We start from the raw sequence: 10887 nt of genomic DNA, 5'->3' as shown, positions 1-10887 counted from the left end.
GAACGACTCCAAACGGGTGTCACGCGTGCGCAATGAACAAACTAATTAACTAACTAAAAAAGTTTTTTTTTTTTGATAGATTAGTGCAAAGATTTTTAATTCTTTTTTTTATTTTGTTATCGTTGCGTTGGTAATTTGTTAATTAGTGAAAGTATTTACAAAATATTAATTATTAATTTTAAAAAATAAATAAATAAAGTAAATAATTATTAAAAAAAAAACGATAAAAAACTCTTTCACAAAAGTTATTTTCTATCTATTTAAAAAAAAAAATTCGATTCAATTCCGATTCAAATTTCCAATTCATTTCGATTGAATTCCGATTCAATCCAATAGAACTAATCGGGAATTTCCAATTGGTTCCAATTCATAAATGTGATGGAATTGGAAATTTCATATTGGGTTCTATTGGATTGAATCAGAATTCAATCGGAATGAATCGGAATTCAATAAAAACAATACAATACAACAATAATTAGTGTTGATTCGACAGAAAACAACTTTTATGAATGGAATTTAAATCGTTGCGTTCGATACCTACATTCTATAGAAAGAGTTACGGCATTGGTGATTTAGAAAAAATTTTAAACTCATTAAATTGATTCACCGATACTTTGACTTCATGAATCTTTTGATTGACAAAGTATCGATGAATCGACCGATATATAATTTACAAAAATATAGTTGAATCTTTTTTTTATTTTATTTGTGATGTAATGAAAGATGAAACATAAAGATGGAAGTGCAGAGCAGAGCAAAGATAGGAGTGATATAATACCTAACTAATATAGCATATTTGACACAAAACAAAACCAATTTTGATATAAAAAAAAAGTATTTAATTTTAAAGAAATATTAACAAAAAGTACAAATTATATTAAATTATTAAATGTGAAAAATGAAAATTTAAACAAAAGAAAATTATATAAATTAATGTCAATAACAAAACAGTATCATATGATTGTCTGACGTCAGATGTCTCTTTATTATTCACTGACCTTTCATTTGAATTGAATTTAAAGTTTTTCTAAAATCAATGAAGTAAAGAGTACCAACTGAATTGAAGCTACACTTCAACAAAAAAAAAGTTTCCGTTTTTGCAACATTTATTTAACTTTGGCATTCTTGATTCTTTTGAAGGTGAGATTTCGAAACCCGCCAGCACTCGCGTTAACTGTTCTGTAATCTTTAGTTACGTGAAGAGAGATTTGCTCATGTGTTCTACACAGGCGTTAAAATATCTTTAACTTTGTAAATCATAACCTCTACATAATTTTAAAATTTAGAAAGAAATAATCTAAATAATTAAATTCATTTTAACTAATTTCACCATATTTTTATCACAAGTTGTTTTAATTTACTGAATACGACTCATATTAAACTAACGAAAGTACACGAACAGACCCGAAAATTTCCGAAGTTAATAGTTTTTGCTTACACCTCTCGTGATGAGAGAAATTCTCACAATTTCTGACGGACTAGAAAAAAAAAATATTTTTTATAGATTGGAAAAATCTGAAAAATTCATAACGCGAGTTCTGACGGGTTAAGACTTGATATGTTGCTGTGAAAATTGAAAGTACAAGAGAGATTTGTCAGGACAAAGATTGAAATTTGTTTCCCTTTGCAAATAGCCTTGAATTTCTACTTTCCGTGACAACATTTCGAGTGTTGGAGAAAAGCATCTTTAAGTTCATTTGTTTATCCTTAAAAGGACCCCTGATAGAGCCGAAAAAGACATGGAATAACAAATTTATGCAAATATTATGTATTTTTAACGAAACAATTCGACGGGTTTTTTTTTGTGAAGTATATTTTAATTGGTTTAAACTAATGAGACCCAAAATCAACCTCATAAAATAAGAGCAGACCTTAGACCGTTGTGGTACTTCTGACCTAAATCTGAATCTGATAACAAAAACAATTCTTAAAATTCAAATAAAAATCAAGTGTTTCTTTGACAAACTAAATTTATTTCATTTTTGTACTTAATTTAATTCATTTTAAGTTGTTCGGAATTATCAACAATCGTAAAAGACGTCCATATCTATCAATTGGAAACGACGCAACGTAAATTTTGATAATTTTTACAACAATTTAAAATTAGCTAATCAAAAAGTTATATAGAAGTAATTCGAGTTTCAAATATTTATCTCCTATGGCATTATTTTTTATTAAAAATATTTTTGTTCTATGTTCTATACAAAAATTAGTGCAATTTAATAAAAAAAATACAATTTTTATAGTTTAAACTTCGAAAGTACTTCGAAAATTTATTTTAAACATCGATAGCGTAATTTTGTTGGATTGAATTATAAAAATTGTACAAATTATAAATAAAATAAAGCATCGAGTTCCTTCTTTCAAATTTGTTATTGTTTACAATTACGTCAAATAGATTTAGACATTCGAGTCTCGGTTGTCAAATGACCTAGATTTTCCAGTATTTTACTCTTTAGTTCATAAAAACACCATGAAATAGCACTCGCCACGTTATTACGTCATATGGCTGTGTAAACTAAAAAGTTTAAATTATAAACAGAATCACATTCAACTGACGTCATGACCACAGAGCAATATGGCGTCCACTCATTGATTTTACAGTAATACATAGACTAAGCATCATCGTGCCAACATCTGAGGTAATTGCTTAGGTCAACTAGGAATATTTATCAAAAGAATACATTCACAGTCAACTGACGTTATGACCACAGAGCAATATGGCGTCCACTCATTGACTTAATAGTTATACATAGACTAAGCATCATCGTGCCAATAACTGAGGTAATTGCTTAGGTCAACTAGGAATATTTATCAAAAAAATACATTTATCAGAAGAATGTAGGGACACTTAGTCTATGTAATGTTATGTCAATGGTTTTCATCTAATTACGCGCGAAATTTAAAATTATATAATGTAAATGCGTTTTTATGACGCATCCTTTATTAGCGCACATAGAATTTAATTGAGGCCCTTTTCAAAAAATGGGAAAATCCAAAAATATGATTAAATCCAAATGTGTAAACTTTGAATGTCTAGATCTATTCAAATCGTAGACAATTGACAGTAAATATGAATCGAACGCATTGCGTTTGCAAGTGCAAGAAAAACTACAATGCCATCTATCTACAAATGAATAAACAAACGGTGTTACTAATTCTTTCAATAAAAAAAAAAGAATAATTGTGATAATGATATTAAAAAAAAATGTTTTCTTAACAAGATTTTCCGTTAATTTATGAATATAAGAATATTTTTGATTTTATAAAAAAAAAAAATGGTACTGATTACTGATGAGAAATAAAATATTATTAAACTGTGTAATAAGATACTGATAGGTACTGATACTGAATACTGATTACTGATTACTGTTAGATTTAATACAAAACTATTATTTGTTTTTTAAGTTAATACAATTACAGTTAAAATCGCTTATAGCACGATCCTAGTGCGGCAAATGTTTCTGGGAGATGATTTAGTAACTAGAACACTAAAATCATTCTCCTACAAGAAAATTGAAAGTTCGCAACGTTAAAAGAAAATTGGAACATCACTGTCATTTTTAGCAAGAAAATAACTTTTTTGAGCCACAAATCCCCTATTGAAATGTGATGGGGTTGTTGAATTTAGATCCCGAATTCGTGAACAGCGATTAATGTTCCCATTCATTCCGATTGAATCCCGATTCAATCCAATAAAGTCCAATATGAAATTTCCAATTCCATCCATGAATTGGAATTAATTGGAAATTTCCAATTAGAATCGGAATTCAATCGAAATGAATTGGAAATTTTTTCCAATTAAATCCGATTCATTTCTATCAAATTTCGATTCCAAATTTTAATTGATTTCAATTAGAATGAATCGGAAATTTTTTCCTCAATTGAATCCTATGAATTTCGATTGCTCGAATTGAAAATTTCCGATTCAGGAATCGGACTTTTTTATCAGGGAAATCAGAGATTAGTGGTGATGCTGTCCGATAGGTTATCAACATTTTCGGGTTTACTAATTCTAGTATTGGTTGTAATAAGCGTTTAATCAATGTCGTTATAAGCGATTTTGTCTGTATTTGTTTTTTAAGTTAATACTTAAAGTAAAGTTTGATTTGATTTAGAATGGATCTAAGTGAATCCAGATCTGATCTGATCTCATTAAAATAATGTAAAAAATAAGAGATCGATGTAGATGAGATGAGATGAAGTGAGACGAGACGAGGCGAGGCACGTGGTGACTAGTTACTTTTTTAAATTAAATGGAATTTAAATAAATATTTTATATATTTTATTGTAAAAACAGGGTTTTTTCTAATATATTGCAGACGCAGATGAGAAACTGAGAAAATTATACGAAACAATTATTTAAAAAAAAACTGATCTCAGAAGCAGACGCAATTGAAGTATATTTTAACAAAAAAATAATTAACAAATTCTATGTACATAGTTCTATTCTATTCTAATTCTATTTAAACAAAAAATATTTGTCCCCTTTTTATGTAAATCCGGTGTGATCCGATAGACAAATCGGCATCGGAATTCGATGGACACACGGACGACTCGATTCGAACGATTTCACAATGATTCTAAAAACAAATCAAAATACGTAATTTTATATACTTAGGACAAGACAAAATCTATTTTGTTGCTCTTTTTTATTTTTTGAAATGATCTCATTTTTTTTTTTTAAAACATTTTAAGATAAGACTTCTCTTTTTAATTCACCTAAATTTTATAATTCTGTTCTGATTTGATCACGAATAAATGATTAGCGACAAATCGAGACAATCGAGCAATTATCAATGAATATTGATCGGCAATCAATTCGAAAAATGGTTTTTCGCATGAAAGTTTGGACGATATTTCAAAAACCACAGATCCAATGATCTAATTTCGATAAATAAGGTAATTTTGAACCAAAAATTACAAAAATTGGATTCATTTCTTCATTGGATCCATGGTTTCTGAAATATCTTCCAAAATCTCATGCAAAATAACTAATTTTTTAATACTTAAATGGGTTAGACGTGGGTTTTTTGGGTCTTCACCCTAGAAAATTACAAAAAACTGAAATAAAAAGATTTAAAATATAAAAATAAATAAAATTGAAATGTCAGTCTGTCTGTTTGTTCCGGCTTATCACCGAAACGGCTGGATTGATTTTGACGGCACTTTCATGGCAGATAGCTGATGTTATAAGGAGTACATTAGTACTATTTTTCTGTTAGAAAAAGAATTGGAGTTCCGCGTAAAAAAAATGAAAACCCATGCTTTAAACGTGAAAATTTCATGTTCAAAAATGTAAATTAAAAAGTTAAAAATTATAAACAATTATCATACAAAATATCAGCGCATCTATAGTCAACTGACGTCATGACCACAGAGCAATATGGCGTCCACTATGTTTATGTCTAATTACGCGCGAAATTTGAAAGTGATTTATTAGAACGTTAAATTATAAATATAAAAATTTTAGGTGTATTAAATTGAGCAAAATTGAGTCATTGAATCGTTCTCCTTTTTTCTTTTAATTTAAAAACAAAATATCGAATATTTCTTGACTGCATACCGCATACCGCAGAGGTAACTATTAAAAAGAAGTTGTTGAAGAAATACTAAATACCTAATTTTAAAACGAAATGAAAAACAAAAGAAAACCAATTCACTGTATTATGATTATTAATGTAATTTTAATAAAAATTTAAATTTAAATAGGAATTTAAAAAAAAAAAATAATTAAAAATATAAATGAAAAAAAAAATTAAGAAACGTGTATTTAAAACAAAAAAAAAAAAAAGAAAAAAAAATGAAACTTGTACTTTAAATGTATTTATAAATGAAGTATCCGCTCCGCCGTCAGTCAGTCTTCAAAGTCTATTCAAAAAAAAAAATAAATAAAAAAACTATAAGCGGTCTTCAAAAACAAAAAAAAAAAACAACTTTGACTATCAAAGTCAGTCTTCAGCTGTATTTCTTCGTTAAAAATTAAATTATATTAAATTTAAATTAATTAAATACAAAAACAAAACAAACTGATAATTAAATTAATATTATTAATTAACTATTTTATCACAGTCGTGTTTTTTTGTTATTTTGTAAAACCTGACAAAATATATTTAATAATGATATGAAATAATTGTTTACTGTTTTATGATTAATTCCACCCACTCGTTCCCACCCATATTTATTACCTTGGGCGTATCTTAGGGTACGGTCATCATCATTCCATCACTTGAACTCCCCTCCCCTGAAGTTAACTCATTAATTTAGTTGGGTAAGTATGTTTTAATAACTAATAATTTGAGTCAAACTTTTCATTTTTGCTGTTATTTTTTTGCTATGATTCACCTTTATGTGAAAAATCGGTACCAGAACCCCACAGTTTTCAAAACGGTTATAGATAGGTTAAAATTGACCATAAATTTGAAAAGTGTGACCCAAATTTAGTATAATTCCATACTTGATTTATTAAAGTTGGCTAAAATTTGGATGTGATAAAGCAAAATTCAATTTTTTGGATTTTGATGACGTCATAAAGTTCAAAAAATCCATTCTTCTCATAATACACCCAATTTTTATCCGATCTGAATGGAATTTTTTTTGAAACCTACTAATTTTGGGTCATTCTTTTCAGTTTTGATGTTATTTTTTACCTAACATTCACCTTTCTGCGAAATATCGGTACCAGGTCCCTACAATTTTCAAAACGGTTATAGGTAGGTTAAAATTGACGACATATTTGAAAACTATGACCCAAATTTAGTATAATTCCATACTTGATTTATTAAAATTGGATAAAATTTGGATGTGATAGAGCAAAATTCAATTTTTTGGATTTTGATGACGTCATCAAGTTCAAAAAAATGATTTTTTTCGCAATACACCCAAATTTTATCCGATTTGAATGGAATTTTTTTTGAAACCTACTAATTTTGGGTCAAACTTTTCATTTCTGCCGTTATTTTTTAACTATGATTCACCTTTCGGCGAAATATCGGTCCCACGACCAATCAACTTTCAAAACGGTTATAGGTAGGTTAAATTTAACGACAAATTTGAAAAGTGTGGCCCAAATTTAGTATAATTCCATTCTTGATTTATTAAAATTGGATAAAATTTGGATGTGATAGAGCAAAATTCAATTTTTTGGATTTTGACGACGTCATCAAGTTCAAAAATTCCATTCTTCTCATAATACACCCAAATTTTAACCGATCTGAATGGAATTTTTTTTTAAACCTACTAATTTTGGGTTAGACTTTTCATTTTTGCTGTTATTTTTTAGCTATGATTCACCTTTCTGCAAAATATCGGTACCAGGTCCCTACAATTTTCAAAACGGTTAAAGGTAGGGTAAATTTGACGACAAATTTGAAAACTATGACCCAAATTTAGTATAATTACATACTTGATTTATTAAAATTGGCTAAAATTTTGATGTGATAGAGCAAAAGTTTTTATTCTTATATCAATATGAATTAATTGGCTTTGTCAGAATTCTTTTTTAAGTTTTCAGTGGTCATAGGCGTTGAATTTGATAAAGGATTAAGAACATTAAAAAAATAACATTTTACTTAAAAATTGATTTATTAATCAAGAATATAAAAAAAAGTTGAATTATCAAAACAATTTATTTACAATTACAAATAAAATTTTATAAATAATTACAAAAGTCCAGTCAAATTTATAAAAAAAATGTTTTGTAGAACATCCTATCAGAAATTCTAACAACGGGGCTACTTTAATGTCCTAATTGCTTTGAAACGACCGTTCATTATTTAATACGGTTCCGTGGCATACCACCTTCATACACCCGTTTCTTTTAAAACAGTCCTTATAATAAGGATCATAAAATTCGATTTACTTTTTAGGACTTTAATTAAATTTATAATGAAGTTTCAAGTAATAAAGGACGGATTCGAGAGTTAAGTAGTTTTTAAAAAGGCACATATTATATAACTTAAAAAAAATGGAGATTCTTAAAATGATTCTCTGCCTTCGTGGCAAGATCTTAAAAGTCAATTAAAACAGGTTGTTTTTTCATCCTTACAATTATATCTAAAAGCTTGGTTTTGATTAAACTAATTAAATAATTAATGTCATAATTAATATAAATCTAAAAATAAAATTATTAATTGAACACTTTTTTTGTTGTTGTTGCAATAAATGCAAATCACATTTATTGGACGGACGGATAGAAAAATATAATTTAAAAAAAATAATATTATTTATGTGAGTGGAGAGGGGTGCGAATAAAATGCCTTTATTTAAGGCCATAATAATTCAATATTGGGTGATTGCATTATTGCAAATATTTGGTATTGTGAATATACGCATGCCCAGCAATACATCTGAAATCAAAACAAAACTTGTTTATAAAAGAAATTTTATTTCAGTTATTATATTTCGAAATTAAATATTAAATTTTAAATGTCTTGCGACTAAACTAAATGCAGCGATCTGATCTATTACCCGCCCAAAGTCTGGTAGTTGATTTCGAATACAACGTTATCAGATACTCAAGTTAACCGTAGGTCCATCTATGTTTTATTATTTGAACTATATCTAATTATGTTTTATAAAAAACTCAAATGTTAAAATTCTCTGATGATTCTCGATTTGCCCGAGAAATCATACTATTCGCATGAGATTTTCGACAATATCTCAGAAACTATGGATCCAATAAATAAATTATACTTACGTTGTAAACCATCCAAAACCAGTCAATAATTCCATAAAATGCAGCATCCAGCTAAAAAAAATAGCATTTTCCAATAAAAATATTGTGAGATTTAAAAATTAGATGTGAACTTACGTAAATATAGTATCCATAAAATAGCCATAAACCAAATAAGAATTGGAAAATTATTATAATTCCAAAAACAATTAGCCATGGTAACATATAGCCTCGATTACATTTTTGGATACCAATTACCATTATAATTGATGAACCAATTAATGCCAGGAATAATATGATGAATATTGATCCATAAATTGGCAAACCTATTTTAAAATTCAATTGATTAATAAATGTTTTCTATGTAATTACCTACAACCTACTAGACTACTAGACCGAATTCTAGAAGCTAACACGACATCGAAAACTCGTATGCAAATTTGATGATGAGATTTTAATTTTATTCATACCTCACGTCATCGCGTGAAAAGAAGGCTTCCTTGAATTAAATTTTTAATTCTAAATGTCCTGGAACTAATCTTAATGCGACCCTCTGATCTATTATTCGACCAAAGTCTTTTAGTTGGTTTCGAGTCCAACGTTGTCAAGCTAACTGTAGGTCCATCTATGTTTTATTATTTGAACTATATCCAATTATGATTTATAAAATATTCTATATGTCTGAATAAATTTACTATCCCTCTGGAAAATGAGACTGACAAGAAAACTGACTATTGATACATACGTCCATTTTTACTGGCTTCAAACATTGGATTATATAACTGTGTTGATTCGCCGCCACACATCATGTACACGATAAAGGTGATAAGGACCACACTAAAAGCTGCTGTGTAGACTGCAACACAACGACTTCCAACTTTAACATCATTGTTCCAGATACATGGAGACCAACAGGTTTTTAACATCACCATCTTGCAATCACTTTCAATCAAATACTGGAAAATCCAAAAAAAAATTATTTTTATTTAAAGAAAGAGGTCGTATTTTAAAATTTAGAGATCCCTCCAACCCATTCAACATTAATCTCGATCTATTTCGACAATTCCCCATTTCGATTTTAAATTATAAATAAAACTAAACTAATTGAGATTTCAATTAGGTAGCCAAATTATTCCGATTTCCCCAGAGAAAGTTAAAACTGAAGAGCAAAGCCCAAATTCTAGGATTCTACTTTATTTAGTAATTTTTAAATACGGCTAATAAAAAAATATAATAAGATAAGATCAATTATGATTTTCATTCGTATTTAGCGCAAAAAAACCTAGATCTGAGCCATCTATATCATTAAAATTTATTACAAAATACAATTATTTAAATTTTTATGATAATTTTATTATTTAAAACGATAATTTTACGGTCCTGAACTTGTAATGCTTTCATAAAAAAATGGAAACATTCAGAAAATCTGAGCAAATCTTAGATAATATTCTGTTCACGCTTAATTATCTACTCCAAATTATCTTAACGTGAGACTCGCGTTAAACACACGATGCTTTGCGTATATCCTTATCGAAAATTAAATTAATTTTTAACACCTACAATTAATTATTTTATAAAGCCATTATAAAATACGTAAAAAAAATTGAAATCCAATTACCAAAAAAGTTTCTTTTGGATCTTTATTAATACAACGGATCCATATAGTTTGATAAAAATCATAAACGCTCTTATCAATTTTGAATTTTCACGCCAAAATTTAGATATTTTGTGACGTGTAAAATTTTGAAAAAGCATATAAACAAAATATAAACATAACCTCGAAAACCCTTAAATCTTTATGAAATTCTCGATTAAGCATTTAAATAAAATATTTGAAAGTGATAACTTTCTGTATTGATGATTCATATTTAATATTAAAATTGAATTGAAATCGAACTGTTTTTAAAATCAAATCAAAAAGGATTAAAGCCAATCGAGTTCAGTCCACACCCAGACCCAATCAAAAGAATTTTATCAAAAGTTTTGGAGGATTTAAAATTAAAAAAACAAAGCAATTAAAAACTTACTTACCTGTCTTAAAAATAATAAAATTAATCTTATTTGTTAATTATCACTAATTTAAGATAAAAATTAAAATATTTTTAAATGAATTTATGAATCATGTAGCCCCACCTAACCAAACACATAATTTTAATTAAATCTTCATTTCAAACACCAGGGTTGTCCAAAAATTTTACCTTTTTTAAATTTCT

At 27.6% G+C, this 10887-nt stretch overlaps 1 protein-coding gene across 1 annotated transcript; it reads right to left on the bottom strand.

The window, feature by feature from the left end:
• Positions 1-7675: 7675 nt before the first annotated feature.
• On the bottom strand, positions 7676-10758 carry LOC123302787. The gene is made up of 5 exons (XM_044885881.1): positions 10706-10758; positions 9420-9630; positions 8813-9000; positions 8699-8749; positions 7676-8348 (listed from the first exon to the last, which is right to left on the bottom strand). The coding sequence occupies exons 2-5, from the start codon at positions 9604-9606 to the stop codon at positions 8265-8267; spliced, it is 510 nt and encodes a 169-aa protein (XP_044741816.1). The 5' UTR covers positions 9607-9630; positions 10706-10758; the 3' UTR covers positions 7676-8264.
• Positions 10759-10887: the final 129 nt, after the last annotated feature.

Source organism: Chrysoperla carnea, chromosome X (assembly GCF_905475395.1).
Source record: "Chrysoperla carnea chromosome X, inChrCarn1.1, whole genome shotgun sequence".
NCBI lineage: Eukaryota > Metazoa > Arthropoda > Insecta > Neuroptera > Chrysopidae > Chrysoperla > Chrysoperla carnea.
Note: the sequence above shows the minus strand (reverse complement) of the source record. Positions and strands in the feature narration are given on the sequence as shown.

Coding starts and splice junctions, on each gene's coding strand:
- LOC123302787 (XM_044885881.1), bottom strand. CDS start 9,606: ATGGTGATGTTAAAAACCTGTTGGTCTCCATGTATCTGGAACAATGAT. Junction 9,001..9,419: donor TGAAGCCAGTAAAAATGGAC/GTATGTATCAAT, acceptor ATTTTAAAATAG/GTTTGCCAATTTATGGATCA. Junction 8,750..8,812: donor TTTATGGATACTATATTTAC/GTAAGTTCACAT, acceptor TATTTTTTTTAG/CTGGATGCTGCATTTTATGG.